At 36.7% G+C, this 26,152-nt stretch overlaps 1 protein-coding gene across 4 annotated transcripts in view; it reads left to right on the forward strand.

The window, feature by feature from the left end:
* Positions 1-26,152, forward strand: part of CDH18 (cadherin 18) — a 204,888-nt gene that overhangs the window by 132,387 nt on the left and 46,349 nt on the right. For all 4 annotated transcript variants that reach the window (XM_086609027.1, XM_086609025.1, XM_086609028.1 and 1 more), the window contains 2 exons: positions 8,683-8,870; positions 16,267-16,520. In XM_086609027.1, coding sequence (XP_086465153.1) covers positions 8,683-8,870; positions 16,267-16,520 — 442 coding nt within the window. The remainder of the gene's footprint in view (positions 1-8,682; positions 8,871-16,266; positions 16,521-26,152) is intronic.

The following is a 26,152-nucleotide window of genomic DNA, read 5'->3' on the forward strand; positions in this document are numbered from 1 at the left end:
TCTTGTTCATTGTGTTGCCTATGTGATGATGATGAGTCCAGCAATGATGCAATGTCCAGGGACTGTTAGGAAGCATTTCATTTCAGACCTTGCTCTGCATTTAAATGTTGCTTATTTAATATGATTTTTTTTCATTATAATTAGAGGAATGCTTTTTTCATATCTCACACTACAACACCTACTACATTTCTGACTGTTCCCAAAAGCTACTAGTTTAATACACTGAAGTAAAATGTATTGAAATTGAATAATCCCAAATATCAGTTATTGCTGAAGAGATGCTTAGGTTTTTTAGTAAGACCTTAAATTAGTCTAGAGGAACATGTAGAAAGTTGATTTAAAGACAGATTTGCATAGAACTCTAGTATTTTGTTCTTCAGAAGATGTATTCCTGCATGCAGCTTTATTTCCTTTCTTCAAAAGTGAAGTTATCATCCTGGAAATTTTATTTTATTCTTATTTTTCTCATTCCTGTGTTCCACAGACAAGTTTTTTTGTGCTACCAAATTCACTGTTTCTGCAGATAAGTCCCAATTTAGGATATGTGTTTCTAGAATTATAGTTTACATATTACCAATTTTTTTCTTATATATGTGTTCCATGATGTGTAAAGAAATACAGATTATAATCATATTATTTGATTATTTTTTTTCCCCATCTATAAGATTTAGGGAGGATCATTCTTCCTTCCTGTGGTTAGACAAAATCAGCTTCAGAAACAGTTCTTTGTGCAAATGGTAGACAGGATGAGCCTGGTGTGCATGATCAATCTACTGAAAGGCAATTATTAATATGTCATTAAAAGATAAAATGAGTAACATACAAGCACATGTCAGAGGAAATGCCAGGAAATTAGATATTTCTAGATGATAAGGAAATACCACAGCCTATATTATGTCCAAAACAGGTATTACTTAAAAATCAAATGTAGCTTCTTTTTCACTCAGTTGTGAAACTGAGTGAACATAATGCGATTTAAAGGATGAACTCTCATGAGAAAATTTCAGGGCTGCTCAAAGGTAATTTTTTGCTGCACTCTTAAAACACCTCTGGTTAACGCTGAGAGTTTTCTCAAACTGAATTCTTGCCCAATATACTAATCTCAACTAATTTGAGACATAAAGATTAATCCAAAACATCTTAGTATATTCTTAGGGAATCTTAAGTAACAGGAGAACTTTGATATCAAAAAGACATCAAAATAATTACTTGTAACCTAAAATTTCTAACTGTTTGAGCTGATCAGATGTAAACAGTATTTCAGTATAGACTTTTAAAATTATAATGATATCTACATAAATCAGGTATTAGTTATTTGTGTAAGGAAAGAAAGGTAGCAATGTTTTCTTTTTTTAAGAATGTTGTTAGGAGTATTTAAGGTTGCTGTAAAAATCTGGCAGTGCATTACATGGATCGTGTGTTTTAGAAGTTGTATTCTTCGTTCAACAGCTATTAAAATGTAGTACATATTTGCATAATAGTCACATGGCATAATTCTGGTGCTAATGACTATTTTGCTTCTCTAACTTTTCCAGTGTGTGCTCAGGTTACAGAGTGAATGACCAGAGAGTGATATTTTCTTTGCAAGTATGGTTAGTGTTCTCTATACTGATTTTCTACCTTTACAAAGAATCATCACAGATAAATCTCCAAGCCCCCTGAACTTAGTGTTCTTTGTCTAGAAATGGCTAAAGCGTCACATCAGAAACTGAAGGTGAAACAGGTAAATGTGAACTAGCAAGCTTCCATTTCTGTCAATTTTCAGAACATGAGTTTCCACCTCTGACAGCCAGGAGTCCATGTAAAGGGGAAAAATCCTGTTATATGCTTGCATTACTCAGTGAAGGTGTGTCACTTGAATGTGTCAGGCCAAGAGACAACAGCTGTTAGTCTTAATCATAACAGAAATATGGTGCTTTTTTGATTCTCCAGACGAAGTATTTAGAATAACCTGCCTAGGAAGGCTACTGCATAAGGACAACAGACTGTTTAAAAAGCAGCTAAAATTATTAATGTCCTGAGGAAATAGACTGTTAAAAGGGACAAGTCTCAGTGATCTGAGTGATCTTCTAAAATTTCGCTTTGTTGTATCTTTCTAACATGCTAGAATCAATCATTAATCAGTAACATGCTTAGAGAGACGGATTTGTGAGATGAGGAATACATTACTTAAGAGATAATGATGTTCATTAAATACCCAAGAGAATTAAGATATAAGAAATAAAGTATATGTATATCTTTGAGTACATGCTTCCATAGATTGGACAAATCCTGTGTAAAAAGATTTGTTTAATTATCTTCTTTTTCTATTTGTCTGTAAGAAGATTGGTTTGTTGTTATATTTACATAATATTTGTCCTTAAAGCTGCAACATAGTTTCATTTATCATTGAAATATGACATAAGTTGCTTAATGGTGTTTGATTGCATAGGAAGTCTCATAATACTCTGTTTCTTGAGCAGCATTAAGTGTGATTCCTATTATCAGATTTTTACTGTAAAAATTAAAGGAAGTAAATGTAATACTTTTCAAGTATCTGATTTAAAAACTCTTTTTTGACAAGAATTCACAACAATAAAATTTGATCACAGAATTGTTTATGGAATCAAATATAAAGGGAAACTAGGAGGGACAAAAATATATTAACATCAAAGTTTGACTAAATATTGGTAGAAAATATGCAGAAAATATTTGTAGAAAACGTGTTTTGTATGCTGAGCTTTAATACCAGCTATGTGCATCAACTTTACTCCTAACAGTAGGATGGAGTCTGGCAGTGTTTTTTATTTCACTTAATTGAGTATTGTCTATGAGGGTTTCTACGTACAAGATAGATTATTCATTACATATATCATACATAGAAAAATGATTTTGAAATATTCTGGATAGAAAAAAACGATTTTTTTCTATAAATGTTCTGAATGTGGCAGTAAAGATTTTGGGAATGAGAGGAGTTGTTTTGTTTGTTTACTGAATAGAGAATTGGGAGCAGGACCATTCCATTTTAAGAGTTGTTCTTCAGATCTGCCTTCATTTTCATGTCCTTTATGGTGCTAAACCCCTTTGGGAGCACAAGCCTACCCATGCTAATGCTGTGGAAAAACAAACAAGCAAGCAACAAAACCAAACACATTCCAAATGAACTGTATCCCTCTTGCAGGTGTTGCTATTGCTCTCTGCTCACTCAAGCTGCCTGATGTTGCCATGGTCCCCCTGTAAATGGCACAGAATAAGCTCAACACAACGCAGCTCTAGAGACTGCTACAGATAATGCCCATACATTAAGTTGCTCATTAGTGATGACTACGGAGTGTATATGTTGTTTTTCCCACCGTTTGCATAGAAAATGTGTATTTGGATATTTAATACCTACAGGAAAGTACTGAATCTGAAAATTCAGAAAATCCAATTTTCTTTCTGTTGCTGCTTTTACCCATAAGTGGCATAAACGTCACACTTTTTACAAGAAGTCAGAATATTTTTGATCTCTGAGAATTCATCAAAAAGTTCTCAGGTACTTTTAGTTACTGTCTGTAGAGGCAAAGCTGCGTGAAACATAACTTAAACACCTCACAGATTGTATTCTTCATCACAAACATAACTCCTGGTTTGCACTGAGACGCATCCCCATGCCCCTGCTTTTTACATGAGTTCTTCCAGACAACGGAGTCTATTGCACGTAAGAAGAATGTTTTTTTCTAAATTGACCCAAGAGTGTTATGTTCTCTAGAAGTTCCAGGCAAGCAAACTGAGTTTTGAAGATTATTTTAGTGTCATATTTACAAATAAGAAATAACTTTAGTTACACTTCAAATATTTTTAGAAATTGCAATAACATTTTTGTTGGTTGGTTGGTTTTTTTTTGGCAGCAGAGAAAAAGAATAAGCCAAACATATATCTTAAAAATTTCTTCCTTGGTTTAGATGTATGAAAGGGATGTTCTCATCAAAAGGAATATTCAGAACAAAGATGGTAGATACAAAATTTATTTTCTAGAATCGTAGAAGTTACTGTATTCATAATGATAATGGATTAAAATTGGGTTTATTATCTTAAAAATAAGCATAGCGAAGAAAGATGTAACAAATGTCCAAGATATACTGTGAGAAACGGACTTCTAAAAATCTACAGTCTCAAAAGAGAAATCCAAAATAATCTATTACATGTAACGACAACAAGCAGCTATGTGAATGAAGAATAACTTTGTAGTAGAAAGCCATCAAGTAAGATGAGCATAGTCCACAGCTGGAGCGGCACTTTAGTTTTATCAAAAATGACTGACAGTAAAATGTGAGACATAACTTCATGAATGCCAGGAACATAGGTTCATGCAGGACCTCCAGAAGTTTATCTGACCCAAACCCTGCTTAAGTCAGGTTCAGTTAGATCAAGTTGCAAGATCCTTTCAAGATCCTTTTCTGTAAAGCTTCTTCACAGGCGATTGGCCAAGGCATACATTGTGGATGGTGTTATTCCTTACTCGGTGCTGTTACTGAGTGCTGTGAGGTTCCTGTTGGCCCATTCCTCCAGCCTGTCTAGGTCCCTTTGAACAATAGCTCTGCCTTCCAACATATTGACCACTTTTTCCCAAGTTGGTGTTATCTACTCGCTTGCTGTGAGTACATGCAACCCATCATTCAGGTCATTAATTAAGAGATTAAATAGTTTTGGCCACAGTTTTGATTCTTGAACAACTACTGTTAATTGGCTGTCAGTTGAAATTTGTGCTCATAATCATTGGACTTTGAGCCTGGCTGTCTATTTGTTCTCCATACTTTACCAATTTGGCTCATGACTGAGAATTTAGCTGATAAAGGCATCAGTGTGCGAGCGGTTCTGTGTGAATGAATGCACCCTTTGGTTTATTACTAAGCAGTATTTATCATGTTACTAAAACTATACCTTGGATAAACAAATAACAAGCAGGCCAAATATTTACTTATTTCTCTATCAGTTCACTGTTAACGCCTCTCCTCCCTTCCTTTGTTAAGTAAGGTAATTCCTACTGTTCAAGAGGACATTATAACCTAGAAAAGTCAAAATTATCAACAAAATACAATAATGAATAAAATAAGGGGAATAACATGCTCGTTGATTTGCAATAAATACTGTCATACTTTTTTTTTTGACAGAGATTCAAACAGAAAAATTGCTTTTCTGAGAGTAAAACACAACATTATAGGTTGCCTGTAGGGTAATTGAAATGAGAAGTAAATTGTTCTATAGATCAATAAATTGTTTCTGTACGATAATGAGAGACAAGCCATATAGTCCATTGAAAGAAAGATGAAGATAGCTTATCTGTATTTGGACAATGTTTCAATTAACATAATTGAAGTCCTGCAAAGTGGTATGACAAGCCTATACAGTCCATTAACTGGAAAAGAGTATTAATTTACTCATGAGCTAAATGAATGCATCTGAGTGAATGGTAACAAAGATTGACAACCAAACCAATCTTTACAGAATCTTCATCCATAAGCAACTGGGCAGCTCATCTAGAACAATTTAGAGCATCCCCAAGACTTCGAAATTTCTGCTTTAACAACGGCTCCTGGAAGGCTACGATGCTGGGAGTGTAGGAACAAGCTGTTCAACTCCAGCTAATTTGGTGAAACAGTTTTGATGCAGACCGATATCTGATCCTCAGGGCTCCTAACTTCCCAACCGATTTTCAGAAGGTTGAGACAGACTCATAGTGTACAGTAAAGAATCATAAATTCACAGCATACCCATCCCACATCATTTTTAATGTCCTATCAAAATTTATCTAATGCCCAGGGAAATGTTCAAATGAGCCTTTAGTCAGTTCCTCTACTTTCCAGTAATAGAGTTTACAACAACTTAGTGTTACTAAGAACATTTCCAGTTGCCACCGCTGGTCTAAATAAATGTTTATAATATATTTTATCTAACCTTCATGTTGCTGAATTTTATCTTTTTATGTGTTTGTTGTTTTTAGATGGTATTTTTTGTAATTATCTATTTGGCTCATGTCTGTATGAGATACCTTCAGGGTGTCTCTGTGAAGCAGTGTTTAAATACTCGTCGGGATACATTTCTGGCCTTATGATCTAGCAGTTTTTATTTTTTAACGGTTTTCTTTTCATTTCTTCCATTCTTTGGAAACATTTCAATTCTACAAATACTGACAGATAATTAATGAGTGATTTCAAATATTTGTTTTGCTTGAAGTTTTAGTATTTCAGAATGTTTGAAGCTGTTATCAGTAAAATGATTTTCTGAAACAGATGGCTAACACTTGGAGTGTTATTATAAAGCAGAGTGCAGTGTCATGTGGTTATATTTGAACTAGGTTGACTATTTGGAAATCTCTAATTAGTTCACCCTATCATATGGGTTATAACACTTCCAGTTCCTGAAGTGGTTTGATTGTATAACATATTCTTTATGGCCTCTACATAACATATTCTTTATGGGCTCAACCTTTTCTTTTTTGGAATGCATTAGTCAGAGTAAGTGTTAAAAGACTACATTTCACATTTATTTTAACAATAAGCAAATTCCAAAATTAATCTCATCCCATCACTATATATTCGCTATTTTATGTATGAAATAGAGCAACCAGCAATATGAAAGTGTCAGTTGTCATCATCTGTAAGCATGCAGCATTGCAAAAGAATGCATGGCAGAGCATTTATTTGGAAATTTGTGAAGATGGCTTTTATATGCATATCAAAGAATTTCATCAAAGAATTAACTATGTGTTTTAATTGAATCAACTACTAAGCAATTTTCCTATTATATCAGTGTTGGTATTTTCTTTTTTTACGTGGTAAATCATACTTTTCCTCTTGTTCTACTGGACATTTATTGTTTCCTTTGAGATTTTCCTAATGCATGGTAACTTATTTTTTGTTTTCCTAGGAAACCTCTCTTTCCTTCTGAACTAACAAGGTTTAGTGCACTCATGCATCCTTGTCACATTACTATTTGTTTGTTGGTATTATGAGCTAGTATTACAAAAAACAATTCAAGACTATAAATACTTTTAGGAACCATTGTTCAAGGAATTAGACAAATTTATAATAAAATCTTCTGTTTCCTAACAGCTGTCTAAAGTTAGTTAGTTGTGTTTTAGTGATAACATCCATTTCCTCTCCAATTGCAACTTCTGCACATTCATTACTCCTTCAGTCCATCCAACAAAGTGTTTTTTCTGCCATAATACAGGTTTAATCTCTGAATTCAGTTCGAATTTTGCCGTTCTCTTTCTACATGCTCATCAAGAGTACCTCTGCAGTCATGCTAGCTGGTTTAAACCCAGCGAACTTTAACAACATATTATCTTTGATGTGTAGTGTCTTCTGATCAGCTGTTCTGTGCCTCAGTGTTCCACTATTGCATTCACTATTGCAGAATGCTTAAGAGGAACATAGAAGAAACTGTAGCGTTTCCAAAGATATGTAATAACAGAAGGTGTTATTTTGCTCTCTTTTCTGTGTTGGTGGTTCACCTGTGATGTAAACTGTTCAGATTGCTGGGGAGGGATTTAGAAGGAGGGTTGTTTGGAGGGTGGGTTTTGGTATGCGAACATCTTCTCAGTGCTGGTAGGTTTCAGCATTCCTGCTGTTTTACAACGCCAGCATTATTGGAGAAAATTTCTTTGAGCTGTCATTCTGGCATAATTTCAGATGGAAATTAAGATTTCTGTAATCATATTGTGTCTGTTTGCCACATTTTTTTCTCCTGTGGCACATTTCTGTCCCCTGGCAATTTTGTACCTGTCCGGAGATTTAATCCAAAAGGACAGAGAGAGTTAAGAAAATTAATTTTTTTTTTTAAATCATTTTCTAATGATTAACCTAACAAGTTATAAAAACACTGAAAGAAGGTGATAGTTGTTATGGATGTTTTTTATGGGTACAATTGTGTAATATTTTATGTACCCATTACATTAGTTTTCCTTTACCATGGAAACCAATTAAAATTTGTGTGCGAAGGATTTTGTGCTGCAACAAAACACTACGAAATGATAATGGTAAAATACTGAGATTTATTACATTTTTCTGTGGGAAAAAAAAAAGTGTTGATTTAATGTTGAAAAATGTTGACACAATGTTGCAAAACTGATCAGATTTCAGGAAAACAAATTATAAATATAATATTCAATGATTTTCCAGTTCAAAAGTACTCATTTGACTACTCATTTGATGGTAATTTAGTGAAGATAAGTATATTTTGGTTATAAAAAATGATAAACTTTTAAAAATACTGGTGTGAAGTAAGCTTCAGAGTTAATTTCTTTCTAATGTGATGAACAGCAAAAATAACTATGAAAACCAAAATCCTACATTAGGTAATTTGGATTTTGTACAGGAAATGAAGGCATCTGAAGTAAAATACAACTGCCTTTTTAATTCTTTCAGGAATCTAAATACGTTCATAGCTTTATTTGACAGTTCTGCATGCCCCCTCCCTGGAGGTGTTCAAGGACAGGTTGGACAGAGCCTTGAGTAGCCTAATCTAGTTGAGAGGTGTCCCTGCCTGTGACAGGGAGGTTGGATTAGATGATCTCTAAGGTCCCTTCCAGCCTATGCCATTCTGTGATTCTATGATTCTATTTACTCAGTGTATATCAAGCACATAATAGTTCTCTGATTCAGTTTGTCTAGAAAATGTCCAAGCTATTGTGGTGGGTGTTTTTTTTTCTTCCCTCAGAACATTATCAACTATATGTTCCTGAATCAGCTCAAGTTGGATCAGCAGTTGGCAAAATCAAAGCAAATGATGCAGACACTGGTTCAAATGCAGACATGAAGTACACAATTATAAATGGTGATGGCTCTGGGGTGTTCTCCATATCTACTGACAAAGAAACAAGGGAAGGAATTATTTCCCTGAAGAAGGTAAGTAATAGACTTTGAAAGTTCCCTGTGTATGTAATTAAAATATAATGATGAATGCTGAAAAAGCAGATAACATGATGAAAATATTTTACTGTGTAAACCTATCAAACCATGAACTTCAGCAGTGTAAACTTCTCCACATCGCTTCCTGAGACACTTTAAATCTTTGCAGGAAAAGCAGGGAGAAAAGAAATTCAAGGAAAGAAACACTTATTTAAATCTTCTGTGCTTTTTGATTGGTCGTATCTAATATAAACTAAATCTTACTGAATTTTTGATTAAGATAGTTTAATTTTTCTGAATGATGATTTCTTTGAAAGAAGTAAAATTTGTCTGAAAGTCTTACTGTTGTCCCCAGTCTGTGTGAATCTTGACATGGAAAGTTTATCTGTGACAATGAAATTATAATTCAGTTTTCATAGACTGTTATTCTTTGAATTACCTGCCAGCTGACACCTAAAGGGTCTAGTATTGTGCACTGTGTATGATACATACCAACTTCCTTATAAAGACTCAAAATGTAACTAGTCAAGCCATCACACCATGATAATTTATATGAATTTCCTATATTTATCCTAGTCTATTTAAGCTATTCATTATAAAGTGTTCTTGCAGTTTCATTTCATTCTTAACTGAGTTCCATGCACCAGTCTAATTCCATAGGTAATTTTATTTCCATATTAAGTCCTCTGAACTGACTTCATAGTGAGTGTTTCCTGAAGTGTCTGCCAACTTATGATAATATTCTACGGCTAGATTTAAGTTTATTTTTACAATAACCAGAAACGTGGGTTATTATATTCGAGTAATATTTTTTTAAAAAACCTTTCCAACAAAGGGAAGTAATTTCGTTATTTCAATTTTCACTTGCACTAACAGACATCAATTAGCAATTCTCACTTGGATTTGTTGCTATTGAGTCTTGCAGGCATCAATTACATCCATATAGCCCCAAAAATAAAAGTGAATTTGCATTCATATTTGTTAATATGTATTCTGGGCGTTATTAATGGTAGGAGGAATGAAAACCAGAGAAAATGTGGGAAAAGAGAATAAATAAAAACTGTCATAAAGAATTATTTTTTTACAACTGAAATGATATGCATGCCTGTAAATTTTTATTTAACATCTTCGATAAGATTTTGTAATTGAAAAAATGTTATTTTTATAATTCATAATGATTTAAAAAGGGTTCCTATCTCTCCCAGTATCTTAAAAAGCTTTAATTCAATGTCTTCTATAAAGGTTGTAATACCTCTTTCAGCAACATAAAAGTAAACTGTCTTTTTTATTCCACTGAACTTATTTCCTAGTGGCCTTGATGTAGCTAATGTCATAATCCGTTGTTTCTTCTTCAAAACGAGCATCGTTCTCTGTTTAAAAGTTCACCATGACTACTGTTCATTAAATACAATATTTATGTATTTTGAGAACATGAAGCAGAAAGGAAGAATTTGCAACAAAATGAAAGATTCCATACATAAAAAGTGTAAAATCACATATCTTACTGGTTTTGGCAGACAAAAGAGCTTCAGAAAAAATTTCACTATGTTTTAGAATATGACAAAGGCATATGTCGCCTGTTCTTATACATAAACATGACAGTGATTTGAGTCATTTTCCCATGAAGACAAGAAGTACATTTTGCTTAGGTAATGTTATATTTCAGTTGGGCAGAAATTCAACACTTAAAGCTACATAAATTGGTATGGAATACTTCCATTCTTTCCTCAGAGAAGTTATAATATCTCCTTGTACAGTATAAAAAGGTGATCTCATGTTTTTATTTTTTTTTACTCAGATCTTGTATGCAGTTTAATTAGCATTTTATATACTATGTGCTGTAATTACTTTTAATTTAGATTGGTTTTGAAGCTGAATTGCTTTGATAGCCTACCTAAAACAGACAATCTCCACTAAGAACAGAACCAATTTTGTTTCATATATCGGATGCCAGTACCTTCTGTAATAGTAGAATAGATTGATTTGTTCTCTAATCCTTCACTGGATTAACATATAGTAGACATATCAGGAAAAAAAAAAAAAAAAAAAAACAGAAATAAACATATTATTATATCTGAAGATCTGAAGTCTTCCTCGAACCTTTCGAAACTTCACTTATTTGAGGTCCTGATGCAAAAATCAAATTTCTCAGTGCCTCCATGCTGGGCTGTTCACAGTGTCTCGGTTTGAAAAGACAGAGGTCTGCTAAGGAAGGCAGGAGCCTCCCTTGAAATGGAAAATGTAAACCCCCCCTCCCTCCGAATTACTAGAATTTTGAAATTAAGGGGCTCTCAGGCAAAGATATGGGAGTAGGAATAACAGTTCTTTACTAGGAAGATTAAAGAGAAGGGAAAAAAAAAATACAAATGCAATAGTACACAAAAAAAAAACCAAAACCAAACCCAAACCCACTGACAGAGTCAGAATACGACCTGACACTCTGCTGGTCAGGGTGTTGGCAGCAGCCCGATCAAACTGGTGGCTGCAGCCCTCCTGGAACGGCAGACGTGGCTTCGCTGAAGCCGCGATCCTGCCGAAGGGCGCGGGCCGCCTCCGAAGGGCCGGCGGTGCTGGGGGTGGGCCCGGTCTTCTCCGGGAACCCGGCGGAGAAGGAAAGCTGCTCCTCTGCAGGGTCAACGCCGACCGACCCAAGCCCCGCCGGTCTGAGAGGAAGGCACACAGCGGGCCTCGAGCGGCTGCTCTGTCCCAACCAGGCACCCAGCAGCGAGAGGTGCCCGTCTCTACCGCGGCGACCGACCGGCCGCCGCCGCCGCTTTCCCATGCGCGGGCGCAGTCGCGAGGTGCCCCCTCCCCTCCCGGCTGGAGCATCTCACCATGGGGCTGGTGTTATCCTGTGAGTCTGGCGGCAGATCCTTGATTGCCCATTAAACAGAGATAGCTCCTGGAGGGGGTTATCCATGAGTCATGGGCAAGGTATTGATGGGCCCATTAACAGAAGATAGTCTGGAAGAAGGAGGCAAGGCAAGCACTGCCCGACCTGGTCTCAACAGCTCATGAAGATGGTGATAGAATACATACTTTTGGGCACATCTTACATTGTAACCTAGGACAAACAGGCATGCCAAGCCTGTGAGTGTTGGAAGGAATCTTTTCTAGTCTCATTCTGGACTGCTTCAAAATGTCTGGTACTTTCATTATCTCCGCTATTGACAAGCCCTTTGGAGCCACCCTTTAGTCTCAGAGATCCTGCCTCAAAGGGTTGATTGGAAACTATCATGAAGGATTTTGTCTTTGCCTCATGCAATTCCTTGTTTGAGCGGGAGACTAGAGGAAACCAAAACAAAATAGCACAGTGAAAGACATTATTACTCTCTGGATCCTTCAGAGAATGACTGGTCAGCATGTTCCCCTCTTGTGACTTTTGGAGAAGCATTCTATAACTTTCCTGACCTCAAGTCAGCAAGTATACTTCAGACTTCTCAGAAAAAAAAAAAAAAGATCTGAACAGCTCATGTCTCTTCCATTTTGTATAATGAGACTGTTAAAGAAACAGCTATTTACTTCTCATAAAATTCTGTTATTCCTTTTGAGAGTCTGATATTAGAAACACAAACTACATCATAATGAACAGCAGTATTTTCAGTTAGCCCTGTGACTGGTCACTTGAGCTACATTTAGTATTTTCAGTTTTACATAAAAATCGTAACAATCAATAAATACATAGTGAAGATATGTGGGTAATTTTCATGGAAAGGCATTGGTCTTTGGGAAAATAAGAAATACGAACAAAAATTCTGTTAATGTCCATTTGAAATTTGAATGTTTTATTTTATTTCCAGGAAAGAGTTAATGATCTTCAGTGTTGGGACAGTTTTAATTAAATCTAGAAATTATCACAGATTTCTAGAGAGACAGGAAAGTGCTGCCTCCCATAGCTACAGCGAATGACTGAGACAGGGCCTCTCTGTGAGTTAAATCTGAGAGGGCCTCTCTGTGAGGGAGGATTTAAATTTAGGTTTTACACATTACAAATGAACGTCTTTACAAGTCATTTATTTGAATATTTTCTTCTCGAGAGCAAGGAGTCAGATAGGACATCTTTCTGTTTGGCTGTTTGGACTTAAATGAGGCCTATTGTGAATCTGATGGGATAGTTGAGATATTTTCTTCATAAATATAAATTATCTTGCATTTTTATGTCCAAACTCTTTCTGAATTAGAACAGCTCAGGTATTTTAAGCTAAATTTTATGATTAATAAATTGTTAAAAAAAAAAAGAAATAAAAACCTCTCACTGGTAAACAGCTCAGAATTCTTGACATAATAGATGAGTCTATTTCTTAGCACAGCATTAGACAAGCTATAAATGGGAGCCCAATTTGTTCTTAAAATGTAAGATAAATGTCGATTTTAATGCATGCACAGTGTTTAAACAGAAGCTCAGCAAAATATAGTTCTGTAAATTCAAATTGCAATCAGATTTCAGTTTTTTAATATTTTAACAAAAATAAAAGGAAAAGTGATGTAACAACTGGACTTGTGAGTTGTTCAAAGATGTGGAATATCACAGGACGTGCTTTGCTTGTAAATTTCCTTACTTCCCTTCAGGAGAGAATAAGGGAAATTAAAAAAAAAAAAAAGAAAAGAAAGATTTTAATAGTGACCTCTGGTAATAGTAATCCTTAATACAGTATATGTCTTTTTGGTCTAAAACAGCTCAATATTGAAAATAGTGATGATTTTTAACCTCTGTGAATCACAACACAGGAGAGTAAGCTCTTTTTCTCTTATGTCCTAGTATCTAATTCCTTAATTCAGAGACATTATGGGAAGAAGAAAAAAGAAAATTAAAATGAAAAACTGCTTTGGCTGTGGTTGAAATGTCAGCTTTTTCTGATTGTTTGAATGGATTAGTCTTGCATTTCTAGAAAACAAAAGGAAAAAAGTGTATGTATTGTCTCATTGAATAACTACACAGAAGAAAGAAAATAAGCCTTTAGACTTTGTGTTATTCCTCACATGTTATGTGGGAGAAATAAAACTTCCTATATAACATAATCCGGTCATTGTCAATATAAACTTAAGTTTATTTTCCTCAAAGGAATCACCACTACAGTTTGCAATCCTATTGTAAACTTATTTAATCTTAGAATATATATGCTGCAGAGTAATGCAAATTGCTATTTAATACTTCCCTGTTCCTAACAGAAATATAAAATAAATTAATGAACAACATATGAGTTAGAATTTACTAAACTTATATTTCTTTATGAATTGATTTAATTGAGTAGTATACTTAGCTCTTTTTTTAATAGTAAGAGTTTTATCAGGCTATGATAAATTTCCATGCCTTTAAAATTTTTAAATTTACGTTCAGGAAAGGGAAACAGAGAAAATAGAATACAAAAAAAGTCTAATAGTATGAGAGTTAAGAGAATGAATTCATTGTCCTTCAATAAACAGAGGAGAATTTAAAGAAATATATAGCTTATGTAAATCCTGATCAGCTATTTTTCTTAGACATCATCAGTTAAATTTACTGTAGATTTTATCTACAAAATACACATTGACATTGACAAATCATACATTGAGTTCCTCACATTTCTTGCCCTAAGTACTACTTTTCCACTCTCTGGGGTGGTAGGAAATATCAGTTTATCCTTGGTTGAAGGCTTGAATACTTATACTGAGTTCTGTTCAGGCAGACTTGTCAGGTCCACACAGAATGATATAGGTCATAGTGGAATTCTGCTATGCCGTAATGTCATAATGAAAAAGTAAAATAATTCCATGCATATGTAACTTCTTTTAGTGCTATGCCTGTGTTCTGAGACGGTTTGAAACTTAGTGGTAGTATATATATACCTGTACAAACTACGTGCTTTGCTTAGAATGATAATAAATATTAACCTACCTATCTTTATAAATTGACTGAATTACTGAGGTGTCAATTATTAAGAATGAGTGCTTTTGCTCAACATGGAAGCACATTTAAAAAAATAGCATTCTGAAACTTGAAATCTGTCCTGTGACTGCCTGGAGCTGAACTGGAATTTTTTAAAGCCTTTTCAGGAATTAGAACTAACAGACAATATATAGAAAAAGTAACTTCTCACATGAAATTCTCAATGGACTGTCTATGGAAAGTAGTCAGTTACTTTGGTGATACTGAAGAAACCAGCTTTTAATAGTTGTGGTCCTGTAAACATGGCTTCCAGTAAAAACATTGCTTAATTCTATATCTGCTAATGGAACTTCATCACTTGCGTACTTTTAAGTTAAATACCCTTTTAGTCCCCTCTACTAAATAACTATCTAACGCTGGAAGAGCTGAGAGTTGGGTGTGTCATGTTTATCTTATATCTTGCATAAAACAGTGTAAGAGCATGGTAATGCAGGGTTAAAATAAACGTATCAAGTCAGTAAAATTAGTTCACAATAATCTGAAAATCAGTTGAATGAGGGAGATGAAATTTTCACATGCGTAAAGCTAGAAATGGGACTCCTAAGAAAGAAAGTATCCATGCTGTGTGATATATGTCAGACCCCCAAGCTTCTTCCTTCCTAGTAGAGAAGCCAGATTCCCAATGGGAATCTATTGATTTAAATAACAGGGCAATGTTGAAGTGGCAGTGGCGCTTCCTATGGATCGTACAGCTGTGGATGTGTCTTCTGTTGGGTTTTATTGGAACATTAGGCCCTGTAGAAGGCATATCCTGAGCTGCAGACTTTCTTCCCATTTACGACTGCATAATCCATGTGCAGAGCAGCATTACATGGTGAGACAGGCTGAAGAGTTGTTTCTCTCCCTGTTGCTAGTGAAGAATTGAAAATAAAGTGGTCTAGAATATAGGGATGCACCCTTTCTGATTAGGAAAGCACATAGGAACATATTTAGGCCGTTCTTACACATTTAAGTTCCTGTCTCTTGCGATAACTGTGTGTTTTCCTGCAAGGAGTTGCTTTTTCAGTTGAGGATTTAAGAGAAGAGATGCCCAAAAGAATTTTAATATCCCTGTCCCTGTCTATTAAACATATTAATTAAAGATATGAAGTTGACTTAATTTGGGATACAACAGTCCCTATATTTTTTGGTATTTAGCATTAACCAATAAAAATCAAAAGGTGATAAAATTCGGAGATGTTACAGTATCATGGAAGAAGAATCTGACGTTCATTATAAACCCTAAGGTTTTTTCCAAAACTGGTACCTTGCCCACAATTCTGTTGTAGGGAAAACATGAATCCATCCTGCTTCATATATATCCTTTTACTTACAAGGTATGGCAGTGGCTGCCAAAACATAGTTCTGTCCCTTTCCAGCAACATGAAAGAATGTGGTTTAAGTTAAATGAAAAAGATGTAGTTAGCTTGTTAGCAGGCTAAACTGAAGCACAGCATGGCATTGATAAATCTTTTTTTCTGCCAACAGCCACTCAACTATGAAAAAAAGAAATCATATACGCTTAATATAGAAGGAGCAAATACTCACCTCGATTTCCGCTTTTCGCACTTGGGACCATTCAAAGATGTAACAATGTTGAAGATCATTGTTGGTGATGTGGATGAACCGCCGCTCTTCACTATGCCTTCCTATGTCATGGAAGTTTATGAAAATGCGAAGATCGGGACTGCTGTTGGCACAGTAACGGCACAAGATCCTGACACTGCCAACAGTTTAGTGAGGTATAGTAAGTCCAAATTATATGGGATTTAATTCCAGCAGCTAAAGGGTTAATGAGATCTGAGATGTATGAAACTATGTCTTTATTTTAGTACATAAAAGGAAAAAGGTCAGAACAGTATCATGATCAGTCTGTATGAATTAGATTTAATAATGTAGTCTTCAGCCTTTTGTTGTTTGCCGTAAAATTGCCATCTAGCCATTCATTTGAGCAAAGGTCTCTATGCACTAGTTCCTGTAACAGCACCTCTCCAAGCAGCCCTCTTAACAAGGCCAGTATATGTTACCACATCACATAAAATAGTGCACTTCACTGGCCTGCTGCCAATCAGTGTCCTGCCACTAGCTGTAAATATGTTCAAGATCATAAAGCTGTTTTTCCCCTGTCATGTGATATTGTGCTGGCCCTCAGCACACTCACCACCCTGCAGTTGTCCCAGGTGCTTGTGCAAGACAGGAACTGGTTTAAGTACACATTTCCTCACAAATATACAGTGTAATTTTTCAAAAATTATATTTGAGGAGGAAGCCATTATGTTGTAATAGGCTTCAGTTGTAGTAGAATATAAAAAAAATACAGTGGGTTTAATAATATACCCCACTGATGTTGCTACGAATATGTCATGTCATCTCCAATTGCCAGATATAGGGTAAAGAGAAGCAAACACTTGCAACATCGGATGTATCATTAGAAAACTAAATTAATATGTAGCATAGTAGAATGGATTTTTATAGTCTTTTAAATGAAATTAATTCCTAAAGAAAATGTTCTTATGAAAAAAATGAAAAAGGAAAAGAAAAAGAAAAAGAGAAGGAAAAAGAAAAAGGAAAAAGGAAAAGGAAAAGGAAAAGGAAAAGGAAAAAGGAAAAGGAAAAGGAAAAGGAAAAGGAAAAAAAGAAAAAGGAAAATAAAAAAGGGAAGATTTCTGTTTTGCTGCTCTGTCCAGCATAGAATCATAGGATCATAGAACGGTTTGAGTTGGAAGACACCTTAAAGATCGTCTAGTTCTAACCCCTCTGCCATGAGCAGGGACACTTTCCACTAGATCAGGTTGCTCAAAGCCTCATCCAGCCTCATCATTCCAGAGATGGGGCAGCCACAACTTCTCTGGGCGACCTCTTCCAGTGCCTCACCACTCTTACACTGAAGAAGTTCTTCCTAATACGTAATGTAAATTTACCCTCTTTCAGTTTAAAGCCATTATGCCTTGTCCTATCACTACATGCCCTTGTAAAAGTCCCTCTCCAGCTTTCCTGTAGGACCCCTTTAAGTACTGGAAGGCTGCTAGAAAGTTCTCTGGGCTGAACAACCCCAACTCTCTCAGCCTGTCTTCGTAGGAGAGGTACTGCAGCCCTCAGATCATCTTTGTGACCCTCCTCTGTACCCACTCCAACAGATCCATGTCCTTCTTCTGTTGGGAACCTCTGAGCTGAATGCAGTACTCCAGGTGGGGTCTCACAAGAGCAGAGTAGAGGGGCAGAATCACATCCCTTGACCTGCTGGCCATGCTTCTTTGATGCAGCCCAGGATACGGTTGGCTTTCTGGGCTGCCAGTGCACATTGCCGGCTCATGTTGAGCTTCTCATCCACCAGCACTCCCAAGTCCTTTTCCTCAGGGCTGCTCTGAATCCATTCTCCGCCCAGCCTGTACTTGTGCTTGGGATTGCCCGACCCACATGCAGGACCTTGCATTTGGCCTCGTTGGACTTCATGAGGTTCTCACAGGCCCACCTCTCCAGCCTGTCAAGGTCCCTCTGGATGGCATCCCTTCCCTCCCGTGTGTTGACTACACCACACAGCTTGGTGTCGTCAGCAAACTTGCTGAGGGTGCACTCGATCCCACTGTCCATGTCACCAACAAAGATGTTAAATAGTACCGGCCCCGATACCAACCCCCGAGGAATGTCACTCATCGGTGGTCTCTACTCGGACATGGAGCCATTGTCCGAAACTCTTCTGAGTGTGACTATCCAGCCAATTCTTTATCCACTGAGTGGTCCATCCATCAAATCCATATCTCTCCAATTTAGAGACAAGGATGTCGTGTGGGACATTCTTAAATGCTTTGGACAAGTCCAGGTAGATGACGTCAATTATTATACTTCATATAATAACAGAACTGGCTTGGAAATAGGTCATGGTCTGAACTACGGAACTGCAATCAAGCTGGAAATACCACCACTCACAAGCTTGAAAAAGAATTGATGCCAAAAATATACATGTGGATATTGATTTGACTTCTTCTAAATTTAAGAGTCTGAATTTAGCCTTGAGCACTCTCATATCGGGGTTTTAATTTGTTACTAGTTTTGAGTAAAGTTTTCAGTTACATGTTTTCAAATTTAATAGAATCCAGTGACATTTTTTACTGCCTTCATTTGTGGGATGCGTTACTTTCTAAACTGGCATACAGTGTGAGAATTTGTGGAACAATACATGAATGTTTGTCTCGAAGGTAATAATGGATTTAAAGTGTTTCAGAAAAAATTCTTCATAAATACATATTCGATGCTATTCCTTATTGTGACATAATGGTATAGCCTTTGTAGAAATCATATCAGTATATACTCGGAAAAAAGTTTTTCTTAAGCTAATTGGGCATTTTTAGTCTTTTGACTGAGTTGAAATCTGCTGGGTATGTGTAATAGTCTTGGTAAGATGAAACAATTTTTGCAGAACAATGAAAGCATCAGGTTTTTATGGTTGTCTTGTGCTAATAGTCTAAGATTCAAAATGTTTACTGTCAGACAATCAATGTATACAATATCTTAGTGGCAAGTTATTGCCTTTGAAAAATTGCCACTAAAGTACTTGTGTTTAAATCATAACCCTAAATACATAAATTTTGCTAAAAATAACTGTCAAGTGCCTGTAGCTTTAATAATAGAAAGAGGCAAGACAAACATGGTAAAAAGAGAAGTTTGTATAAAGGCTAGGAAGGCCAGAAATAGATTTTCTGGATGAAACAGGCAATAATTTGGAGATAGGGGGATTAGAAGGAAAAATATTTCAAAATATTCAAAATATTGTGCTTTTTATACTGGCCTTTTTTTTTCCCAAACAGGAATTTGTAACCAGTGGTTGCGGCCCGAATATTAAATATCCATGTTATTCAAATAATTGTGAATATTGTGTGTGTCTATCCTATATTTTATCCCCCACAGACATTTATTTTTGCATTGTTCCTTCCATCTCTCTCTGTTTCAATGGGGAAGAAAAAACAACTGCTAACAAAATGTACCAAATCATGAAGCTCTGAAAGGATCCAGCCCTCAGTTGTGTTAGAGGGGTTCAGCAAAGGCAGTAGCAGCTCAGATATCTTTGACATACCGTTATATTGTGACTGAGTCCACTCTCTAGCCAGGCTTTGTCCATCTCGATGGAACTGACAATGAATATTGTCTGTGAGCATGTAGTATTTTTGTGAAGACACTGATCCTCTAAGACCTGGACTAACACGTTGGTGCATGACACTGTGGAAAGGCATCAGGCTGGGCTGATGTGCCCTCAGGTTCTCCGTAAGCCTCATCCTGCAGGAGGAGTAAGACTGCTCTAGGAACAGGCAGCTTTAACCCCCCTTCCCTCACCTCATCTCGTACATAAATACCGACATGGTACAGAAGGTCTTTGTATTGCTTCAAGATTTGGCTGTGGCTTGGGAAACTATGAGCTGGAAGTGGTGCACGACCTGAGAAGTGGGCCAGGCTGGCCAGGCTGAGCTGCTGCTCCACCAGAGGCAGGGTCCTGCCCCCGGCTCTGCTCACAGCGGGGAGCGAAGGAGCGGTGCAGGGGAGGCTGTTTTTCTCAGAAGTGTGAACACAGTGCTTTTAGGGCCGTCTGTGCTGGTTTGCAAGGAACGCCTCCACTGTTTGGCTGAAACCCTGATGAATCTCAAAGATAGGCTGAGGGTAAAGAGATCGCATCTCTCTTTTATTTTCACACAATTCAAAGTTAATTCAAAATAAAAATAGTGATTATAAAAATAAAACCAGGAAGATTCAGTATGACTTTGTTAGAAAGCAGAGATCACGCAGTGTCCAGGGAAGATAGCTACAGAAAGGACTTGCATAGCTGATCTGTGTGGAGCAATGGAGTAACAGAGTAATGGTTCCTCAGCCAAATGGCTCAGATACATCTCCAAATGCTGTAAGTCTACAGGACAAGGTACAGAGCAACAATTTGCTTAACAGCTTTTCCTAATCCACTCTTGCATCCTTTCTGCTTTATGAGGACGCTCGCTGCTGTGTGTGAGATTGATAAAGTATTAGGCACACATGGTTGCAACCATATCACTTCTTTGCTGTCCAGCTGCTAAAAGAGTGTATAGTGCTGTGATTTGTTCACTGCCCAATTAAGTAACAGTTTATTTTGGTGGCAGGAATGATTCTTATAACCAGAATAATGGTTAGAGGAGTAGTTACCGTAATTAACGACACTGAAGGGAAATCTTTTCAAAAAGTAGTTATTTGAGCTAAACCCCAAAATAAATAACATTTACTGTTACCAGTAGAGAGGGAGCTGAAGGCTTTTTTGTCCTTATTTCCTCACTGCGATTTCATCACAGTGACTTCAGCTTGTTCCTGAGCTGAGCAGTCTTCAGAGGGCATTGACTTTGTGCCAGTGGTTGTAATAGTGTTTTATTTTTTCAACCCCAGCAAAAGAACCTCTGTAATAACAAATGTAGCTATTAGAGGCTTCTTTTATACAGACATTATCTGGTTGGTAATTTGGGCTATTTTAAAGGATTTTTCTTTTTAAGGTGATTTTTTTTCCCCCTTCAAATAGGTAGAAATGCACTTTCAGGGAAACTTTTAAAAGTGCTATGTTTTGAAATAAAATATTACTATTCTATTGAAATATGAAAAGCAAACATAATCATAGCATAAAAAAGAAAAATATTAAAACTCCATCATGTATGAATTTTAAAGATAAAATTTTTTTAAACGGTTCAAAAATACTTACAATACTTTCAAATTTGTATTCTAAATCAATGGATAACATCCTACATTGCAATTCATTCACAGGGATTACTGTCTTGTTGGAACATTTATGAGAAATGAATCCCCTTTCATTGTATTGTGTCAAGTAGTCTGCTTCCATACCAAAATCCTTTGTTGCTTGAAATGACCACGGTTGTCATGTCTTATAATAACATCTGGTGTGCAAGCGGATCTTGAAAGTTTCCCATACAATATGAAAGAAAGCATGACTATTAAATGCTATAATTAGAATTTTATTTTACTATAGTATTCATTTTAAATGTCTCCATATTTGCTTAGAAACAATCTTTTTTCTTCCTGAAACCGTACATAGAAGACTTCCTTGAAGATTAGGGTTAAAACCAGCTTTTAATTGTCAAGTTGCATATGTGTATTGGGAGCAGCCCTAGGCTGCTAGTACTGCCTCAGGGCTGCGGCAGTGCCTGTTGAAACCCTGCCACCTTCCTGTAGATGATTCTTGGGCGACGAGCGCTTGGAGCTTTCTGATTGCATCTGGTCTGTTTTCAGTGGAGGGATTTTCAGAAAAATAATGTTGTTGCAGTTCCCCAAGCCTCCTCCAAGTTAGTGACTCAGAAAAGTGCAAAGACGTAGTTTTAAGACCACGATATTTTCTGTATATTTGATGTAATAACAAAAATAGTTGCATGACATAGGCAAGTTTCTTCATGTTAACTTGATCCCAGTTTGATACTGTCCTATAAGGAACTGAAAGTCTTTATTAATACTGTACCCTGGTAAGAGTAGTTTTTGAGAAATAAGTCATGTTATTGTAGAAATACTGTAATGTCAATTCACTCCTTTTGCTGCTGCTGTGCAGTCTTTGTCATGCAGTAGTATAGGAGGCAAATCGCTGTTTTGAGCACTAATGGAGAGCTTCTGTCCCGGCTGTCCATTTGACACTCCCGCTTACTATGCTTGCCTTAGGTTGTTTGCATTTTTGGACAGGAATGGTCTCTTCCCAGCTATTTAATAAAAACTCCCAGCGAACAGGATATAGGTACTAATCAGCACTCTGCATGTGATGCTAGTGTCAAACGAGAAGAAATGTAAGCACCTTGCCTTTTCAGAATTACGTCTGTCATGACTTGGTTAAAAATAACCTTATATCTTGTTGGATCTTTGGAATGTTGATTAGGTTTTGTTGTATTAACACACTGGAAATCAAATCATTTCTGTATTGGACCCTTACCAGTCTGTAATCTACCTCATTATAAGGAATTTTATTTGCTAGGACTGAAATTGATTAGCTGTAGGAAACTGAAGTAGTCTTAACGCCTTCCTGATGTCACTAGAAAATTAACTTCTTTCTTCAATTTGCTCTTGACACTACTGCTAAAAAAACAGTAAAATACAGAAAAAAGGAAATATGAAACATAAAAGTTCACATGGTTGTCTGTTACAGAAAATAATCATTTTACTTCTAGGAAAGGCAGAACCAGCCAACCAACAACAAAACCCTAGTTTAATTTAAATTGACGGCCTTCTCTTCCTTTCTTTCAGACAGAGTGCTGAAAAATTAATGAATGGCAAGTACGTAGGATTATAACAATTAATGTGGTGTAGGAAATAGTTCTTTAATTCCTGCATCAGACACAGAAACTTATTTTAACTTTTGCTACATTGGTAGTAAAAGATAGACAAAAGTTTAGTACTTTCTGGCATCGGCCTTTAGAAAGTCATGTTAATTTTCAGTAAACGGTATTTTAAGATGCATGTTTATATGTAGATGAAAGAACATACCCATGGAGTTTCATGTATTCCTATTATTATTTCTGAGAACCTGAAAGAGAGATAAAGTGTTGTAGAGGATTCTAGTTTTAGACTATTTTTCTGATGTAAAGTTCGTATTTACTAAATATAGAATAAAACCTGAACATTTGATTCAAACTCAATCACTCAAATTCTGGTCGTACAGTATCAGCATATTACATGACAGCAGGTGCAGGAGAGACCTGTGCAAGGAGATCAGGAGGAGGAGATCAAAAATGAAAATTGTATTTTAAAATATTTTTTGTTCCTCTGTCCTCTGAGATCGGTATCAGTTTCTACACTGCTCCCCTCCTACTGTCAATAGGGAGAGGGGATAAGATTGATCCCCTGCTGGAAAATATAAATGCCTCTTCACCTAGTTGTATTTGTTTGTCTTACCTGCTCTTTGAATGTCATATAAGTGCAATAAGGTCAGTTTGCTTTCTACTATGCTGTGCACAGGATGCTTTTTTAGTCCCTCCCTCACATGCCCAACGGGGGAACATTCCCCACTGGATCCTGCCAACCCTGCGCTTGTGGAGGCAAAGGCAGACATCTGTCCTCCACTCTGCTCAGACCCTCAAAGCATGTCACTGTCATAACCCTGTGATGAACACCTGCAGAGACAGTGAATGGCTCACAGTTAGGAGCTGTGTCCTCCTCCTCCATCTCACCTCCTTCATTCATTTGCTGTCTGTATTCCGCCGGTATTATTCTTTTCTAAGATTGTCAGTAAATCAAAACAGAAAAAGAACACTCTAATTTGAACGGCTGGAGACAGAGGGGAATTTTTCTCCAATTTCTTTTCTGATTCTCTGTCTTCACAGGGAGGACCCATTTTAAAACATTTCTTTATAGTGTTGAGGTGGGAGATGTGTTGTGTTTTTTTTCCCTGAGGCCTCAAATTATTTTTGATTCTTGTCAAGATATGTGTCCCAGACCTCCCACTAGCAAAAAAGTCCATCTCTCTGTGAAGGAACTGGTAAATTGTTCTGACAGCTGTTCTGACTAGGAAGCATTCAGCTCGGGATTGTGGTCAAAATCTCACAGCAACCAGAACCACCTCCATCCCTCACTTAGAGCTGTGAGAGAAAAAACTGACACATCATCTTTATATGGTGACTCTGAGAGCCTAATTTTTCATGCCAGGACATCATCTTTATTTTTCTATTTCTATAATTTCCACTGAGTTCAGAATGCCTTTAGTATTTAAAATTATTTTATGGTTTTAGGAGTCAGCCTTTATATCTGAACATTTCTGTAATATAGCTTTGTGATAGGGCCATTCAACTCCAATAATTAAGCATAAATCTACCAATCTTGAGTTTATTTGGTTTAGTCTTTAGTATGAGGAGCAAAAAAAAAGATAATATGTAAGTAGAATACCATTATTTAGCTGGTAAACCTTTTAGGAACAAAAAGTGATTCTCATGTAACACTGACTGCACTTTATTTCTTAGCAGCATTGGAATCTGAATGTTAATCTCTGAATAAAAAGTAACTTCAATATAACAGTTCTGCCATCAACACATCTACTTCAAATGCATTTGGACAGCTGTAATCCTCTGAATAGATTCATAAAGTCAGGAAAAAGAAGACAAACCTTTATCTTGCTTTGACTTCTGAATTATGCCTCTACGGGTGTGGGCTGTTCTTAGCCTACATTTACTGGCAGAATTAGCTGGAAAAGTGATCGGTGGTTAACACATGCAGACAGAAATTGTCAGCTAGAAGAAGAGTTTACAGAAATGGCTCATTTCCTTCAAACGAACAACATTCCCATTTTCCAGTGTCCAAGTTGAGCAATATGCTCACAATGCAAAGGTGATAGGAATGAAAACAGGAGCAATAAGCCAACTTCTGCATGAAATGCAAACCAGGAGTGGCTGCCTCTCAGAGGCTTTGCTGAGAGGCAGAGGTTCACTGTTTGCAACTCCCCTGTGCCTTCTGGGATCTGCCATCTCACATTTCCAGGACAATGTGAGGGAAGGCTGCCACTTGTGCTGAGCTGAGATTTTGGTATGAGAGGTGAGCCAAGAGTCCAGTATGGGAGACAACAAGGTACTGCTGATCAGCTGATGGATATCAGCTGGCACCCTGTGCCAGAGCTAACTCAGTGGAAACAGTGTATCAAACCGAGTTCCTGTAAACTAGAGGAACAGTATTTTTCTCAATGTTATGCTTTGCCTGTCTGAAAAAAAACCCAAAACATCACCACAACAAAACAACACCAAAAAGACAAAGGAATGATAAACGTAGAGATTACCTTCGCCAAGCTCTCTTCAAATGTATTTCATTTTCACAACTGGAAAGCACAGTTGAAGGCTATAGTTGTCAGTAATAGTCTTCTGCTAAGGAGCTCTGGAACATCTAATGACTCCTTAATCTACCAGACAGGCTACAGGGAGAAAATTGGTTACCTGCTGTTTTGGCAGACAACTTCTGACTCATGCTTCACAGTTGCTTTTGTCTCCCAGAGAAGTTTGTTTGAACTACAGGGAAATAGATTGGCCCTGGAAGGGAGGTAATGTAGTGCAAGACAGTCATAGCAACAGAATGTCTCCCCACTGCCTCATTTGGCTTCAAGGGGATGCTGCTGGTTCCCAGGCTTATGAGGAGTGCTGCTGTGAGGAGGCAAAGACAAGATGAAAGGCGTGCACCAGAGTTATGTCCCACCATGGGACGTTTCTTACTGCTCTCCAGCTGGCCAATCACAGAGAGTTGCAGCTGATCAGTTCTCTCACTGTTTGTCCCGGTATACCTCCTTCTCTCAACCTGTGCCATTGTTGCTTACACTTTTTTTTATAAGTTATTTTTTAAAGAAAAAAAAAACTTTATAGCTTGAGTCTGAGCATCTCTTTCTGAGAAAGTTTATTTGCTTAAA

Source organism: Tauraco erythrolophus, chromosome 3, assembly GCF_009769465.1.
Source record: "Tauraco erythrolophus isolate bTauEry1 chromosome 3, bTauEry1.pri, whole genome shotgun sequence".
Lineage (NCBI taxonomy): Eukaryota > Metazoa > Chordata > Aves > Musophagiformes > Musophagidae > Tauraco > Tauraco erythrolophus.